The following is a 19276-nucleotide window of genomic DNA, read 5'->3' as shown; positions in this document are numbered from 1 at the left end:
GGTGTCTGTAGTTCTCACTATGACTTCCTGGGCTTCCCCGCCCACCCTGGTGCTCTGGTTTACTCCCACATCCCAAATATTTGGGAGTTGGATGGTTACTTGGCTAATTTAAATTTCCTCTGGTGTGTGGGTGGGTGGGTGGCAGAGGACTATAGGACATAGGAGCAGAACCAACACACATAAAAGTTGCTGGTGAATGCAACAGGCCAGGCAGCATCTCTAGGAAGAGGTGCAGTCGACGTTTCAGGCCGAGACCCTTCGTCAGGACTAAATGAAGGAAGCAGAACCAGGCCATTCAGCCCATCGTGTCTGCTTCAAAGAACATATGCAAATGGATAGGGAAGCTCTGTCTTGAAACATCATTGATTCTTGTCCCCCCACAGAAGCTGCATGACTGGCTGAGTTCCTCCAGCTCATTGTTTAATGCTCAGGAATAAAATGGGATTGCGTAGAATTCCTGTAAATGAGCACGACGGTCAGCATAGACTTAGTGGGCTGAATTGCCTGCTTCTGTGCTCGCTGAGCCATCAAATGACACTGCACCGCAGAGAGAAGGCTCAGCCTATCTTGCCTGTGTTGACTCTCTGGGTGACCATTCCTATCAAAGTTCAAAGTAAGTGATTAAAGTACGCATGTGTCACTATATTTTACATTGAGACTCATTTTCTTGCAGGCGTTCATGATGAATCATTAAAGAAATGTAATAGAATCAATGAAAACTACACAAAAACTAAGACTGACAATCAACTAATGTGCAAAAGAATACTGGATACATACAACAAACAAATAAATACATACATTAGTAGATAGATAGATAAATAAATAAGCATTTTAAAGAACATGAGTTGTAGAGTCGTTGAACTAGAGTTCACAGGTTGAGGAATTAGTTCAGTAATGAGGTGAATGAAGTTACCTCCACCGGTTCAGGAGGCTGGTGGTTGAGGGGTAACAACTGTTCCTGATCCTGGTGGTGTGGGTTCTAATGTCCCTGTACCTGTCTCCCAATAGCAGCAACAAGAAGAGAGCATTGTCTGGATGTGTTCTATAATGCGAAGGCCTTTTCCTTTGATGTATCCACCACTTTTTTTGTCGGCTTTTCCATTCAATCCTATGCCCCTCCCCTTTCCCCCCCCCGGGTATTAACTGGCTTTCCACTGATCGATTTAAGTACCAAACACCCCCAGGCTACTGTGGACAGAGGTGTGAACAATGCACTTTCATGTTACACATCCAGCAGTTTGATCTAAATAAGAATAATATTGTTCTTGTGGACCACTTCCAATTCTCACCATAAGTTGTACTTCAAATTGTCACATTGTCTAGTGGTTGAATTAAATGATAACATAATTGAAATAATTAAATGATATTTGGCAATCAACCAAGGTCAACATTTCTAAATGCATTTTACTCCCTGAAGGCAAAGAATAATAATATACTTTAAAATTACCCTTGCTGTTAATTAAGCTGCAAAGATTTTCATCTCTGCTTTTCAAGTAAATGAACCTTGAATTAATATGTGAGCACAGCAGTGATTTAGGAACTGACATTGCCACTGCACAGTTTCCAGCCAAGTTATTGGGCTAAACTGTTACATTTTGGTCTAAGGGATGCAGGTTCAAGCCTTCATCCAGGAAAATAGGCAGCGAACCCCTTCTCATTCTCTTGGTCTTGATCAAAAGTGTTTGGGAAGGCATGGAAATAACAAGGTATTGTAGAAGGGAGGTGGGGATTCACCAGAAGACCACCAATGGTGCTGGGATTGTGCTTTCCCTTTCAGAAGAGTAAGCAGAAATTGAGTAGGGTGGTGGTTAGTGCGATCGCCTGACAACACCAGCAATCACTGATCACTGTCTGTAAGGAGTCCGTACGTTCTCTTTGTGACAGTGTGGGCTTTGGTTTCTTCACACATTCCAAAAACATATGGATTAGTAGTTAAACACGAGGAATTCTGCAGATGCTGGAATTTCAAGCAACACACATCAAAGTTGCTGGTGAACGCAGCAGGCCAGGCAGCATCTGTAGGAAGAGGTACAGTCGATGTTTCAGGCCGAGACCCTTTGTCAGGTCTAACTGAAAGAAAAGCTAGTAAGAGATTTGGAAGTGGGAGGGGGAGGAGGAGATCCAAAATGATAGGAAAAGACAGGAGGGGGAGGGATGGAGCCAAGAGCTGGACAGTTGATTGGCAAAGGGGATATGAGAGGATCATGGGATCATGGGATTTCCCCTCCCCTCCCCCTTGTCTTTCTCCCTGGGCCTCCTGTCCCATGATCCTCTCATATCCCTTTTGCCAATCAACTGTCCAGCTCTTGGCTCCATCCCTCCCCCTCCTGTCTTCTCCTATCATTTTGGATCTCCCCCTCCCCCTCCCACTTTCAAATCTCTTACTAGCTCTTCTTTCAGTTAGTCCTGACGAAGGGTCTCGGCCTGAAACGTCGACTGTACCTCTTCCTACAGATGCTGCCTGGCCTGCTGCGTTCACCAGCAACTTCGATGTGGATTAGTAGGTTGTGGGCATGCTGCGTTGGAGCCAGAAGCACGGCGACACTTGCGGGCTTCCCTGTAGCACATCGTTAGACTGTGATATAGCAGAAGTGGGGTTCAAACTTCCTGTATAGTTCTGAACCTCTCCCACCTGCAGGAGGCACTGCTCAAGGAGGCAACATTATTTGGGTCATGACCTCTGCTCACTCACTGCTACTGTCAAGCAGAAGTACAGAGGACTGAAGTGACACACCACCAGGGTCAGGAACAGCTACTTTGCTACAACCATCAGTTTCTTGAACTGACCTGCACAACCTTATGCCATGAACATGTCTCAACGGTGTTTTTTTCCTCACTAATGCCTTGTTTTGTAAAGTCTTTTTCTTCACTGTCTTGCGTAATTTATACATGATGTGTGTTGTCTGAATCTACATGTCTGTAATGCTGCTGCAGACAAGTTTTTCATTATGCCTCTATCTCTCTGTACTTGTGCATTTGACAATAAAGGACTTGGATTGACTGTGACCTAACACTGCTCTTAAGGCTATCTAGACTTCCCCTGGCAGCAGACCAAGTTTCCCTATATCAACACCTTCCTAACACCCTCAATCAATTCACCAGCTATGTATATTGTCTCTCAACATTGAGACAAGAAGGGGAGTTTAATGCTCCTCAGTTAGAGACAGAAGGAATTCATTTTGTGTAACTGGGGATCAATGACAGTTTTTAGGTTTGAATTTATGTGTCTGTCTGCCTGGTGCTCTCCAAGTGGACTACAGCCTTGTCATGGATTTGGAGGCTGTGTCGACTGGAGTCAGGGTTTTATGCTTTGACTCTTGATAGGGTCACCCATGCCAAATAGGTCAAAGCGTAGAGGCCAGACTATGAGTGGTCTACCGGTCCTCCAGGTTCAGGGGTTCAGCTCAGGGCCAACAACTCTGCTAGTTAAACAAAAATGTTAAGGAAACAGCAATGAAGAATCCTTCTACATCTGAGTGTGACGGTACTCCTGAGTCTCCACCCGGGACTTGCATGACTGATAGTCGTGAGAACCGAGAGGAAGCTCCTGACAAGGTGAAGGAAGCCTGGAACATCACCAGAGATGGAGGACTCTCATTGTTGCCCTAAGAACCAGTGGCATAACAGGCAGTAAGTAAGTAAGTACTGCGTGATGGAGGTTGTCTGAAAATAATGAATAAAATGTATTACTTTTCTGAAGTGCTGCATGTACCCAGCTCTTGGTGGATGTTTGGAAGGAGATGGAAGCAAGAGCTGGTCTATGGAGTGGTGGTTAAGTGTATAAATTGGGATCGAAGCAGAGCTGGCATTTAATTACTGAATGTGTCATCACAGCCCAGGGGTACACATCCAGAGATGACCTTCAGTGGTAGCAACCTCAGTTTTCCTAGAGGGTCCTGCTGGCGTAAATCCATACAGAACTGATCAACATTGGAAGCTGGTGACTGGAGAGAGCAGAGTACTTGAGTGGTTCATGACGGATCTGCACCAAGCACTGAGATTAAACTTGTATTCCACTCACACGTCACTCAAATATGCCGTAACCCCTGGATTTCAGTTGATGTATTCAATGGTAGCACAGTGGTGTAGCGGTTATCATAACATGGTTACAGCGCCAGTGATCCGGGTTCAATTCCAGCCACTGCTTGTAAGGAGTTTGCATGTTCTCTTTGTGACTGCAGAGTTTGGTCCAGATGCACTTACACACTCTCTTTGTACACACAAACACACACACCACACTTGCACACTCACTCTGTACACACAAACACACACACCACACTTACACACTCACGCTGTACACACAAACACACACACTCACACACTCACTGTGTACACACAAACACACACATCACAGTTACACACTCACTGTGTACACACACCACACTTACACACTCACCTTGTACACACAAACACACACCCCACACTTACACACTCACTGTGTACACACAAACACACACACCACACTTACACACTCAGTGTTTACACACAAACACACACACCACACTTACACACTCACGCTGTACACACAAACATACACCACACTTACACACTCACTGGGTACACACAAACACACACCGCACTTACACAGTCACTGTGTACACACGGACACACACACCACTTACACACTCACCATGTACACACCAACACACACACCACTTACACACTCAGTGTGTACACACACAAACACACACCCCACACTTACACACTCACTGTGTACAAACACACACACCACACTTACACACTCACTGTGTACACACAGACACACACATCACACTTACACACACAGTGTGTACACACAAACACACACATCACACTTACACACTCAGTGTGTACACAAACACACACATCACACTTACACAGATTTAACGTGCTACGTGCATGCTCAAGAGCTCTTGAAAACTCATCTCTGACCCTCTCAAAGATAGCCTGGGATGCAACACTGAATGCGTGTGAATCATTGCACGGCTGGGCTCTCAAGACAATGAAGTTTACACGAAAGGTTTGATTTTAATGTCCATACCCAGTTTTAATAGTAGCAATCCGTAGCAACTTCCCGGCAAATCCCAACACCTCCCAAGTAAATGCACGGCTGAGATTACCTTCTCCAGCAGCTGGCGCAGCTGCTTACTGCGTGCGTCACGCGAGCAGATACTCCGCTGGGCAACCACTGCACACAGGCACTTCCCATCGGGATCCTGGGCGGAACTGTATATCTCCCAGCCTTCCTCCGGACTTGGGAAGAGAGTCTGTGGAGGAACAACAAAGGAGAATTTACTGAACCATCAGTGGCTGCAACAGATTATGTGTTGAAAATCAGACCTTTGCTTCACCAGCACAGACCATCGGAACTTGAAGAAAGACCGCTCTCCACCAAGTTCCACTTATCATCCATGGGGGCTGCTCAGGGGATGATTTGTGAAGTGTGGGTAGGTACATGAATGAGAGGAGAGTGGAGAGCTATGGTCCAGGGGTATTTCGATGGGACTAGGCAGAAAACAGATTAAAGTCCTGTTTCTGTACTGTAGTGCTCTACCACTCTATGTCCCTATTGTTTGGTGATGCTTGACCGTGGAGTGTAGTTTAAGCATCTGGAGGCCTCCATTGGTCAGGGTCGACCATGAATGTGGCATCCCAGCTGTCTAGATACACAAGGCAGGGCAGTACAATTTGGACATCAAGCTGTTGCTCATGTAGCAAGCTCCCCCTCTCCATGCATCTGATGAACCCAAAGGAACAGCAGAGACCAATGCTGTTTGGCACAAATGGGCTCGCAGGGGCCACCAGTCAACATTGAACTTAGACTTCAGGTCTGGATTTTTCCCTCAGGGTTTACTCCCAAAGTCCTCTCTGTGAGTGGGTATAGCCGCAAGGCAGCGGAGTTTGGGATCAGAATTTTCCTTCTCCTGGCTGAGCTGCCAACCACGGCTGATGAGGCCTCTCTGCCTTAAGTATCTATAACCAAACTTTATGGGCACTGGTTGAAATTAGAATTGGTTACATCCATCCAGACAGATGGTTCCAGATATAAATACAAAGGGTAAAGCAATAACAATATGCAAAATAACATGTTACCATTACAGAGAAAGCGTAGCACAAACAGACAATAAGGTGCAAAGCAATGAAAGGGTAGCCCGAGGCAGCAAGAGTTCATCTTCATCATCAAAGTCCATTCCAGTCTCTGATGACAGCAAGATAAAGTTCAACGTTCAAAGTATGTTTACTATGTACAACTTTGAGATTCCATAAGACCATAAGAAGAAGACATAGGAACCAAATTAAGCCATTTGGCCCATCGAGTCTGCTTTCCCATTTCACCATGGCAGATCCATCCTTCCTCTCAGCCCTAATCTCCTGCCTTCTCCCCGTATCCCTTCATGCCCTGACCAATCAAGAATCTATCAACCTCTGCCTTAAATATACATACAGACTTGGCCTCCACAGCTGCCTGTGGCAACAAATTCCACAGATTGACCACCTTCAGGCTGAAGAAATTCCTCCTCATCTCCGTTCTAAAAGGACGCCCCTTTATGCTGAGGCTGTGTCCTCTGATCTTTAACTTTCCCACTATCGGAAACATCCTCTCCACATCCACTCTGTCAAGCCCTGTCACAATTTGATAGGTTTCAATGAGGTGACCTATCATTCCTCTGAATTCTAGTGAATACAAGCCCAGAGCCATCAAATGCTCTTCATATGAACAACCAGGCACATCCTTTTCATGACCCACTGAATAAGCAATGGAACACCCTTTTGAACAGGTTCATTCAGCTCTGCTATCACAGCATCGTCACAGAAAATGTTTCCTACCAAATGCAATAAGCATATACAACTGTTCAACTCTGTGAGACAGGAGATCACACATCAGAGTACAATAGTCTCGGTTTTATTATTTCATATGTTATTATTGCACAGTATTGCACATTGGTAAATTATCATTGTGTATATCATCAGTCTGTATTTTATTATTAGTTAATATTAGTAGTATATTTATTATTATTATTATTATTTATTGTTATGGCTAAGAATATTTTTAAATGTTGCTGCTGTAACAAAACTATTTCCCATTTGGGATCAATAAAGTACTTGTTATTTATATTATTATTATTATTATTATCACATGACAAACGGTTCAAACGTGGAATCATTTTTATGAACTTCATTTGAACCCTCTCTTTTTTCAGAACATCCTTTCTAAGATAAGGGCCCACAATTGCTCACAATACTCCAAGTGACGCCTCACCAGTGCTTCAGAAAGTCTCAACATTACATCCTTGCTTTTATATTCTGATCCTCTTGAAATGAATGCTAGCATTGTATTTGCATTCCACAGACAGAACCTGCAAATTAAACTTTAGTGAATCCTGCACAAGGACTCCCAAGCCCTTTTGTGCCTCAGTTTATTGTATTTTCTCTCCATTTAGAAAATAGTCAACCCTTTCATTTCTTCTACCAAGGTGCATACACTTCCTGACACTGTATTCAATCTGCCACTTCTTTACCCATTCTCTCAATCTGTCGAAGTCCTTCTGCAGCCTCTCTATTTCCTCAAAGCTACCAGGCCTTCCACCTATCTTCGTATCATCTGCAACAACTTGCTAGAACTTGCAGGTGTGAATTGGGATGATGTTTTTGCAGGGAAATGTACTATGGACATGTGGTTGATGTTTAGAGATCTCTTACAGGATGTTAGGGATAAATTTGTCCCGGTGAGGAAGATAAAGAATGGTAGGGTGAAGGAACCATGGGTGACAAGTGAGGTGGAAAATCTAGTCAGGTGAAAGAAGGCAGCTTACATGAGGTTTAGGAAGCAAGGATCAGATGGGTCTATTGAGGAATATAGGGAAGCAAGAAAGGAGCTTAAGAAGGGGCTGAGAAGAGCAAGAAGGGGGCATGAGAAGACCTTGGCAAGTGAGGTAAAGGAAAACCCCAAGGCATTCTTCAATTATGTGAAGAACAAAAGGATGACAGGAGTGAAGGTAGGACCGATTAGAGATAAAGGTGAGAAGATGTGCCTGGAGGCTGTGGAAGTGAGCGAGGTCCTCAATGAATACTTCTCTTCGGTATTCACCAATGAGAGGGAACTTGATGATGGTGAGGACAATATGAGTGAGGTTGATGTTCAACAGCATGTTGATATTAAGGGAGAGGAGGTTTTGGAGTTGTTAAAATACATTAGGATGGATAAGTCCCCGGGGCCTGACGGAATATTCCCCAGGCTGCTCCATGAGGTGAGGGAAGAGATTGCTGAGCCTCTGGCTAGGATCTTTATGTCCTCGTTGTCCACGGGAATGGTACCGGAGGATTGGAGGGAAGCAAATGTTGTCCCCTTGTTCAAAAAAAGGTAGTACGGATAGTCCGGGTAATTATAGACCATTGAGCCTTACGTCTGTGGTGGGAAAGCTGTCGGAAAAGATTCTTAGAGATAGGATCTCTGGGCATTTAGAGAATCATAGTCTGATCAGGGACAGTCAGCATGGCTTTGTGAAGGGCAGATTGTGTCTAACAAGCCTGATAGAGTTCTTTGAGGAGGTGACCAGGCATATAGATGAGGGTAGTGCAGTGGATGTGATCTATATGGATTTTAGTAAGGCATTTGACAAGGTTCCACATGGTAGGCTTATTCAGAAAGTCAGAAGGCATGGGATCCGGGGAAGTTTGGCCAAGTGGATTCAGAATTGGCTTGCCTGCAGAAGGCAAAGGGTCATGGTGGAGGGAGTACATTCAGATTGGAGGATTGTGACTAGTGGTGTCCCACAAGGATCTGTTCTGGGACCTTTACTTCTCGTGATTTTTATTATCGACCTGGATGTGGGGGTAGAAGAGTGGGTTAGCAAGTTTGCAGACGACACAAAGGTTGGTGGTGTTGTAGATAGTGTAGAGGATTGTCAAAGATTGCAGAGAGACATTGATAGGATGCAGAAGTGGGCTGAGAAGTGGTAGATGGAGTTCAACCCGGAGAAGTGTGAGGTGGTACACTTTGGAAGGACAAACTCCAAGGCAGAGTACAAAGTAAGTGGCAGGATACTTGGTAGTGTGGAGGAGCAGAGGGATCTGGGGGTACATGTCCACAGATCCCTGAAAGCTGCCTCACAGGTGGATAGGGTAGTTAAGAAAGCATATGGGGTGTCAGCTTTCATAAGTTGAGGGATAGAGTTTAAGAGTCGCGATGTAATGATGCAGCTCTATAAAACTCTGGTTAGGCCACACTTGGAGTACTGTGTCCAGTTCTGGTCGCCTTACTATAGGAAGGATGTGGAAGCACTGGAAAGGGTACAGAGGAGATTTACCAGGATGCTGTCTGGTTTAGAGAGTATGCATTATGATCAGAGATTAAGGGAGCTAGGGCTTTACTCTTTGGAGAGGAGGAGGATGAGAGGAGACATGATAGAGGTGTACAAGATAATAAGAGGAATAGATAGAGTGGATAGCCAGCGCCTCTTCCCCAGGGCACCACTGCTCAATACAAGAGGACATGGCTTTAAGGTAAGGGGTGGGAAGTTCAAGGAAGATATTAGAGGAAGAATTTTTACTCAGAGAGTGGTTGGTGCGTGGAGTGCAGTGCCTGAGTCAGTGGTGGAGGCAGATACACTAGTGAAGTTTAAGAGACTACTAGACAGATATATGGAGGAATTTAAGGTGGGGACTTATATGGGAGGCAGGGTTTGAGGGTCGGCACAACATTGTGGGCCGAAGGGCCTGTACTGTGCTGTACTATTCTATGTTCTGTGTTAAAAAACAAAGTCATCAATTCCATCATCGAAATCATTAACATTTAATATAAAAACAGAGACTTGAACACCAGAAGAACGTGATGGACATCACTTCAGTGCACTACTGAGGGAATGCTGCACCATCAACCCTGTCAAATAAATCTGCAATTTAATTTTTATGTTGTTGAAAATATCCAGAGATCCATTAAAAATACACTGCACAGGCAATACTGATAAATAATGTGCAGCTGAGTCATCATTTATTGGAGAAATATGGTTAAAGACGATGCTGACAAACTTCAAACTGTAAAAAACATTATCAAATTGCATGTCTCTGGCTTCTCCTGCCTTCTTCTCACAGTTAGAGATTTATTTTTTCTTTCCTTAGCTGTGGCATCTTCTCCCCACCACCATCTCTCAACAACCAGGGACAATATCAGTGACTGCTGCAGACCAGCCATTCATCAACCAGCTCCATCCCGCACGTCCGGAATAGTGCATTAACAGAACACAGTACCTTTAAAAGTCCTGTCATTCAGAGACAGCACCCTCTTTAAAAGAATTATAATTCAGAAGTGCCCCTTTGAACGAATAATTTTCATAGGTACTGTCCACTTCAGAGAACCCATGGTTCAGAGGGATTGTCCCTCTAAAGAACACAAAATTCAGAGGCACTGCAATTTAGAGGAAATACAACTCAATCTGACAGCCTCTTTAAAATAACCATCTTTCACATGGACTGCCCAGTATGAAGGGCCCAACTTTCAGAGAGACTTAGTCTTTCGACCCGTCATGGAGAAACTGACACTTTGTACGAGGGAAATACAAACAACCCCACACCTTTAAAGAAGGCAATCATGTCTAAATCTTTCCATTTAAACAGGAAAGTTTAATGAGTCCTGATGAAGGTAAGTGGCCTGAAATGTCAACTGTTTATTCCTCTCCACGATGCTGCTTGACCTGCTCAGTTCGTCCAGCATTTTGTATGCACTGCTCAAGATCTCCAGCACATTCAGAATCCATTTTGTTTTACGTTTAATGAATGATCTTGATTTATTTTGATATAGACAGAATACAAGATTACTGGAGTCATGACTACTCAGAAGCTCTTGCTTTGAGTTTGGCGTTACAAAGGGTCTAGCAGTTTTTATTAGCTTTAGATAATTCAGTCAGGTCAAAGATTGGGAAGCCTTTTCTTCTTAACCTCAAACATTGAACTGAACTTGGTGCAATGATTTTTTTTAAAAAACAATCATATGAAATCCATTTCCCTGTTATTGAAAGCATGGCCTCAAGTCACTGTTATTATAGACTGGCGTTTATTATTACTGCAGCTGAAATGTCCTTAAACTCAAACTTAGTTCACCCTCTGTTGCAGCAATTATTTGAAATTTCATTTCAAACCCCAGTCTGATCTGTCACCAATTTAGCAACAACTCTGTGACATTCATGAGGAACTGGACTGACTGAAACTGACTTTTTGTGTGTGTGTGCATGTGTTGAACCATCATGAAAATTGTGTGGGCTTTCATTCCATCTATCCTGGAAAGAACGCAAACACGAGGAAATCTGCAGATGCTGGAATTTCAAGCAACACACATAAAAATTGTTGGTGAACGCAGCAGGCCAGGCAGCATCTATAGGAAGAGGTACAGCTGACGTTTTGGGCCGAGACCCTTTGTTGGGACTAACTGAAAAAAGAGAAAGTAAGAGATTTGAAAGTGGGAGGGGAAGGGGGAGATCCGAAATGATAGGAGAAGACAGGAGGGGAAAGGGATGGAGCTAAGAGCTGGAAAGTTGATTGGCAAAAGGGATATGAGAGGATATGAGATATCCTGGAAAGAACTCCAGATTCAAAAATCAAACTGGATTATCAAATTATGTAGGTGTTGCCATGTACTAGCACGACATTAATTTCCTTGCAGGTACTTACAAGAAAAAATACAATGAAATTTATAAAAAACTATACATAAACAGACAAAGACTGACAGTCAATGTATAAAAGAAGAGAAACTATGTAAATAAAAATATTACTGAGAACATGAGTTGTAAAGAGTTCTTGAAAATGAGTCTGTAAGTCATAGATTCAGAGCAGACTGTTCCTCAAACCAGGTGATATAGAATCCATTATATATATTATAGGCAACCGTTAGTCTCGTGAGACCATGGGTTTTGCGCCTTGGAAGGTTTCCAGGGCGCAGGCCTGGGCAAGGTTGTATGGAAGACTGACAGCTGCCCATGCTGTAGGTCTCCCCTTTCCACGCTACCGATGTTGTCCAAGGGAAGGGTACTAGGGCCGATACAGCTTGGCACCGGTGTCGTCACAGAACAATGTGTGTTTAAGTGCCTTGCTCAAGGACACAACAGCTGAGGCTCAAACTAGCAACCTTCAGATCACTAGACTGACGCCTTAACCACTTGGCCACGCGTCAACACCTATAGAATCTAAGACTTTTTAGAACGGTGGGTGTGTGGAGCACCCTGCCAGGGTGGTGTTGAGGCAGGTATAATTACCACCATTTAAGAAACTCTTAGATAGGCACATGGATGATAGAAAAATGGAGGGCTGTGTGGGAGGGAAGGCTTAATTTGATGAAAAAGTAGGTTAAAAGGTCAGCACAACATTATGGGCTGCAGGGCCTATACCGCGCTGTAATCCTCCATATTGTATGTTCTATGTTCTGTAATCCTCCATATTGTATGTTCTATGTTCTGTACCTCTTGCATGAGAGCATGGGGGTGATTTTGATGATAGAAGCAGCTTTCTTGAGGCAGTGTCCCATGTAAATGTACTCATTAGTGGGGGAGGGCTTTGCCTGTGTTGGACTGGGCCAAACAAATTGATGGAATTCTTTGGAGTTTAGAAGAGAAGAGGGGTGATCTTATTAAAAGAAAGCAAATCTCAACGGGGAATGACAGGCTAGATGTTGAGGTTTTTAACTCATGGGAGATTCTGAGACGATGGGACCTGCTTACAAGATAATGGGTTGGTCCCTTAAAGTTATAGTATGTAGAGATATTTTCTAGCAGAGCGTGGCGTATCTCTGGAATGCTCTGCTCAGAGAGTTGTGAAGGCTATGTCATTAGAAATAAGTAAAGTTTGGGGGAGATAACTTTGTAAAGATGGAATTGAGGGGTTGAGGGTTACGGAGTCTAGAAGTGAGGAATAGGGTAGGCTTAAAGGACCAAGTGGCCTACAAATAGAGTTATAGAGTACTACAGCACAGAACGAGGCCCTTTGAAACATCTCGTCCTGATCTTCTGTTAGTTCCATCTACCCACACCCGGACTATAGCCCTGCGTTCCTCTCTCGTCTTGTACCTATTCAAACTTAAATGCTGCAATTGAACCTATGTCCACCACTTCTGCTGGCAACTCTTTCCACTCGCTTATCATTCTTTGAGTGAAGAAGTTTCCCCTCAAATTCACCTTAAATATTTTACCTTCCACCCTGAAACTATGACCTCCAGTTCTAGTCTCACTCAGTCAGAGGGAAAAAGCCTGCTTGGATTCACCCTGCTCTCATTTGCTTATGTGCTGCCTCGTTTCCCTCTCCTGGTATTGGGGCCACATTTGCTCCCTACAATCTACAGGAAGCTTCCTATAATGGACAGTGGATACTCTTTGAGGGACCACATGGTCAAATCCTATTTCACCCTCATATCAGTGCATTCCGTAGTTTCACAACCCCTAGAGTAGAAATGAGTCTCGCTCAACCTCAAAGGGCTGCCTAAAGGTGGGGGGAAGTCATCAATTGAAAAAGCATATTGCCAGTATTATGTGCTTGAGCCAGAGAAGGACTTTCTATCATTAGCACATGGCTTTCTGAGATCAAAAATACACTCACTCAGTGGCCACTTTATTAGCTACACCTGTACACCTGTTCGTTAAGGCAAATATCTAATTAGCTAATCGTGTGGCAGCAACTCAATGCATAAAAGCATGCAGACGTGGTCAAGAGGTTCAGTTGTTGTTCAGACTAAGCGTCGGAATGTGGAAGACATGTGATCTAAGTGACTTTGACCGTGGAATGGTAGTTGGCACCAGATAGGGCAGCCTGAGCACCTCAGACACTGTGGATTTCTTGAGATCGTTATGCACAACAGTCTCAAGAGATTACAGAGAATGATAAGAAAAATCTAAAATAAACATCCAGTGAGTGTCAGTTCTGTGGGTGAAATGCCTTGTTAATGAGAGAGATCAGAGGAGGACGCCACAGGGTTCGAGCTGACTGGAAGGCGACAGTAATTCAATTCATCACACATTACAGCAGTAGTGTGCAGAGGAGCATCCTTGAATGCACAACACATCGAATCTTAAAATGATGAGCTAAGCAGCAGAAGACCATGAAGATACAGTCAGTGGCCACTTTATTAGATACAGGAGATACTTAATAAATTGATCACTGTCTGTAAAATGGAAGAAATACTAAGGGAGACAAAATTCTGGAAACCAATATGAAGGTGGCTCTCATTGGTAGGATATCTTAGACTCAATGGTCTAAATGGTCTTCTTTGGTGCTGCAAGATTTTATTTCTTTTACTTGCAGTTTGCTCTCATACTTACTTATCTTTATATTTTCTTAGCACACAAAAGGAAGCCATTCAGCCCATTAAGTCCATGCCCACTCGCAGAGCAATGCCATCAATCTAGTTCCACCATCTTTCCCAACAAACTTATTTTCGCACCATCCTAATTCCCATGTTATTCATATTGAGGGGTAATTAACAATGGCCAATTAACCTATTATTACATCTTTGCAATGTGGGGGGAAACTGGAGCATCTGGGGAAATTAACAGGTGCATGGATAGGAAGTGTTTGGCAGACGCGGGAAAATGGCATTATATTAGATTGGACCATGCTTGGTTTAGAAGAGATAAGCTGAAGGGCCAGTGTCTGTGCTGTATTACTTTATAACTCTTTAATTCAGTCACAGGGAAAATGGACAAACTCCATAAAGAACAGCACCAGAGTTTTACAGTACTGGTGACCCGGGCTCAATTCCTGCCACTGCCTGTAAGCAGTTTTTACGTTCTCCCCATAACCATGTGGGTTTCCTCTGGGTGCTCTGGTTTCCTCCCACTGTTCAAAGACGTACCAGTTGGTAGTTTAACTGGTCACGGTAAGTTGTCCCGTGATTATGCTACGGTTAAATCGTGTGTTTGCTGGTGGTGCGGTTCGAAGGTCTGGAACGATCTGTTCTGTTCTGCATCTCAATAAACAGATAAATTATACCAAATATTAGCTTATTAAAGTGATGAGCACATCCCAGAGATAGGAAGTAACCTGTGAAATAGTCAGGTGACACAGGCTCTCAAGAAATTTCTAGAAATATACAGAGTCAGATGTACTATAATTACTGAATGTTCACCGATTATAAAAACTTATAAACAGTCACATGAAAATTAAATTACATGAAAAATAACAATTTCGCACTCTAATTGAACAGTCTTGAGCCAGAATCACCAAATGATTTGCCGATGTAAAGAAAGCTATGGATCATGCATTAGCAAGTGTAATTCGTATAGACAGCTGCTTAATGAATGCAAGGATGTGATGGGCTGAAGGGCCTCTTTCTGTGCTACATGACCATAGGAACCATCTAACACACTGAGGCACAGCTGACAGCTGGTAGTAAGGTCTCCAGCTGAGATGGGGTTGCCAGAGTAAGGATGGGAAGCACGGCTGAGATGGAGATAGCTGTCTCTCTGGATCACAGGGCAAGTAGTTTAATGCTTGGATGCAGGACTCTGTTCAATATCCTGCAATATTTTGATCTGTGAGTGAACTGTGGAAGAGGCCTGGACAATGGACTAGAAACAGAAAGGTCCGTGGAGAGACCCAGACAAATTGGCTTGTCTTGTTGGAGGAAACTTTGACTACACAGCCACAGTAAATAGCTGCGGCAGTGTGAATTGTCGGTCTCCAAAGACTACACTCGGTGGCCACTTCATTAGGTACCTCCTGAATTCACTGATTTTTTTGTCCTTTGTTTATTGCACCATTCTCTGTGAAAACTTGAGACTGTTGTGTGTGAAAATCCCAGGGGATCAGCAGTTTCTCAGATCATCAAACCACCCCATCTGGCACCAACAATCATTCCATGGTCAAAGTCACTTAGATCACATTTCTTCTGCATTATGATGTTTGGTCTGAACAACAACCGAAACTCTTGATCATGCCTGCATGCTTTTATGCATTGAGTTGCTGCCACGTGATTGGCTGTTCAGATATTTGCATTAACAAGCAGGTGTACAGGTGTACCTAATGAGGTGGCCAGTAAGTGTAGAAATGCTCCTGATCAAAGGTCCCTTGATTTTATGAATAGCATGTGATGGTTAAAGCAGAGCTGTACAATGCATTCTATTATCCATAACTCCCCACTGCCTTCACCGTGCTAGTATAGAATAATCTGTACTCTACAAGATAGAGGAACAAGGTAGGAGATTTTGCAATAAAACATAGCCTAAAATAACCTGTTAATCAAAAATCCTTTAATTTTCATATTTAATCCATGAAGTTAATGAGGCTGTGAGTAACAAATATATATAACATACTGAGCAGAACACAGGCACACTTTGGCTGTGAGGAAGTTTCCGTGTAGCCTCGACGTACAGAATGTGAAGTGCTTTCTTCTGTGACTGAAGTTCACACCTCGATTGGTAAATTGGCTCATTATTGCCATATGTACCGAGGGACAGTGCTTTGCATGCCATCCATACAGATAATCCCAGCAGTACATCAAAGTAGTATGCAAAGGAAAGGCAATAATAGAATTTAGATTAGCTAACTTCTGATGATTGCTCCCCATCCCCCTTCTCTCTTTAACCTTTCATCATTCTTACCCCTTCTCTTACCCTCACCTGCTCATCACCTCCCTCTGGTGCCTTTCCCACCATGGTCCACTCTTTTCTGCTGTCAGATTCCTTCTTCTTCAGCTCTTTATGTCTTCTACCTATTACCTCCAGCTTCACCTCCACCTCCCCCCATCTAACACTTCCCAGCTTGTACTCCTTGCCTCCTCCCACTTTCTTTTCCTGGATTTCTTCACACTTTTCCTGCAGTATGACTGTGTACAGCAGAGTGGAAGACACCAGGCAAGCTCAGGCCAGAGACCACGTTAGCATCACCGGGATCTTTCTGCCCCTGATGAGGACAGGCTTCAGACAGGTGATCACAGGATCAGTCAGATGAATAAATCTGAGGACGATGAGGGGTCTCAGGCCAAAACATGTACTCTTTATTTCTCTCCATCGATGTTGCATGACCTGCTAAGTTTATTTATTGAGATACAGCATGCAGTAGGCCATTCTGGCCCTTCGAGCTGCGCCCATCAGCAGATCCCTATTTAATCCTAGCCTAATCATGCCACAATTTACAATTAACAATTAACTTACCAACTACTACATCTTTGGACTCTAGGAGGAAACCAAAGCACCTGGAGGAAACAGGGAGAATGGACAAACTCCTCACCTGGGCTGCGGGTGCTGTAAAGCGTTGTGCTAACCACTACACAACACTACCATTCTTCTTGCATTTTGTGCTCTTGGTACAGAATGTAAAAGTACTATGGTTACAGTGGAAATGTGATGCAGACATACAATCAGTTTTATGGTCGTGATGATGGCGAGTATGACACCAAGAGTTCATTACATCATACTTCAGGTACATTAATAGTCTTATAACAATGGGATGGAAGCTGTCTTTGATCTCAGTGGTCTATCCTAAATATAGTCTAATTCAGCTTAAACAAAATTGATTATGATTAAGTGGGTTGAATGAATAGATAAGGAAAAGGTATCTCTGAAAATGCTGGTGGTGGTGCAGTCGTTAAGTTAGTGGCTTAATAAATCATCTCCTCTGCTGTGCAATGCAGAGTTCACATCCTATCTCTGCAGCTGTGGGATTTGAATTCAGTTAACTAAATGTTTTTGAATTAAAAGAGATTGCAATGCAACAATAAAACCTTCATAGAACATAGAAACATAGAAAATCTACAGCACAATACAGGCCCTTCGGCCCACAAAGTTGTGCTGAACATGTCCCTATCTTAGAAACTACTAGGCTTACCTATAGCCCTCTATTTTTCTAAGCTCCGTGTACCTATCCTAAAGTCTCTTAAAAAACCCTATCGTATCCGCTTCCACCACCGTTGCCGGCAGCCCATTCCCACACACTCACCACTCTCTGAGTAAAAAACTTACTCCTGACATCTCCTCTGTACCTACTCCCCAGCACCTTAAACCTGTGTCCTCTTGTGGCAACCATTTCAGCCCTGGGAAAAAGCCTCTGACTATCCACACGATCAATGCCTCGCATCATCTTATACATCTCTTTCAGGTCACCTGTCATCCTCCGTCACTCCAAGGAGAAATTGCCGAATTCACTCAACCTGTTTTTATAAGGCATGCTTCCCAATCCAGGCAACATCCTTGTAAATTTCCTGTGCACCCTTTCTATGGCTTCCACATCCTTCCTGCAGTGAGGTGACCAGAACTGAGTGCAATACTCCAAGTGTGGTCTGACCAGGGTCCTCTATAGCTGAAACATTACCTCTCGGCTCCTAAATTCAATTCCAAGATTAATGAAGGCCAATACACCGTATGCCTTCTTAACCACAGAGTCAATCTGTGCAGCTGCTTTGAGCGTCCTATGTACTCGGACCCCAAGATCCCTCTGATCCTCCACACTGCCAAGGGTCTTACCATTAATACTATATTCTGCCATCATATTTGACCTACCAAAATGAACCACTTCACACTTATCTGGGTTGAACTCCATCCGCCACTTCTCAGCCCAGTTTTGCACCCTATCAATCTCCCTCTATAACCTCTGACAGCCCTCAGATTATTATAAAAATCCTTTTTGGTCCAGTAATGTGCTTTAGGGGAGGAATTTAAGCAAGTTATTTAGTCCGACCAATGGTTTGATTCCAGGCCTGACTAATGTGGTTGGATGTTAGCTTCCCTCTGAAATGGCTTTCTAAACCACTTGTCAGAACTTAACCTCTATATCACTAGCACTGGGAAGTTGTGAAATAAAGTGAATTACAGAGCCATGAGAAAGAAGCTGGCCAAAATTGACTGCAAAGGGACACTGGCAAGGATGATGGCAGAGCAGCAATGGCTAGAGTTTCTCAGAGCAACTCGGAAGGCACAGAATCGATACATCCTAAAGAGAAGACATACTCTAAAGTGACATAACCATGGCTGATAAAGGAAGTCCAAGCCAACATAAAAGCATGGGTACTTTGTAGAGGGCATATAAGAGAGCAAAAAATAGTGGCAAGTTAGCTGATCAGGATTTAAAAAAGAAACAGAAAGCAAATAAAACAAAGCATAAGGGGGAGAAAAAAGAAATACGAAGATAAGCCAACTAATAACATCAAAAATTATGCCAAATCTTTTGCAGATATATAAAGAGTAAAAGAGAGGCAAGAGTAGATATTGGATTGTTGGAAAATGATGCTGGAGAGTTGTAATGGGGGACAAGGAAATGGCAGCTGAACTGAATAAGTATTTTGCATCGGCCTTCTCTGTGAAAGAGACTAGCAGTATGCTAAAAG

General features: G+C 43.4%; 1 protein-coding gene across 2 annotated transcripts in view; it reads right to left on the bottom strand.

Moving 5' to 3' along the window:
• The window catches only part of olfm2a (olfactomedin 2a), a 637002-nt gene that overhangs the window by 192654 nt on the left and 425072 nt on the right, over positions 1–19276 (bottom strand). For both annotated transcript variants that reach the window (XM_072248052.1, XM_072248051.1), the window contains exon 2: positions 5100–5246. In XM_072248052.1, the coding sequence (XP_072104153.1) occupies positions 5100–5246 (147 nt within the window). The remainder of the gene's footprint in view (positions 1–5099; positions 5247–19276) is intronic.

Source organism: Mobula birostris, chromosome 32, assembly GCF_030028105.1.
Source record: "Mobula birostris isolate sMobBir1 chromosome 32, sMobBir1.hap1, whole genome shotgun sequence".
Taxonomy (NCBI): domain Eukaryota; kingdom Metazoa; phylum Chordata; class Chondrichthyes; order Myliobatiformes; family Myliobatidae; genus Mobula; species Mobula birostris.
This window is presented reverse-complemented; position numbering and strand designations above follow the sequence as displayed.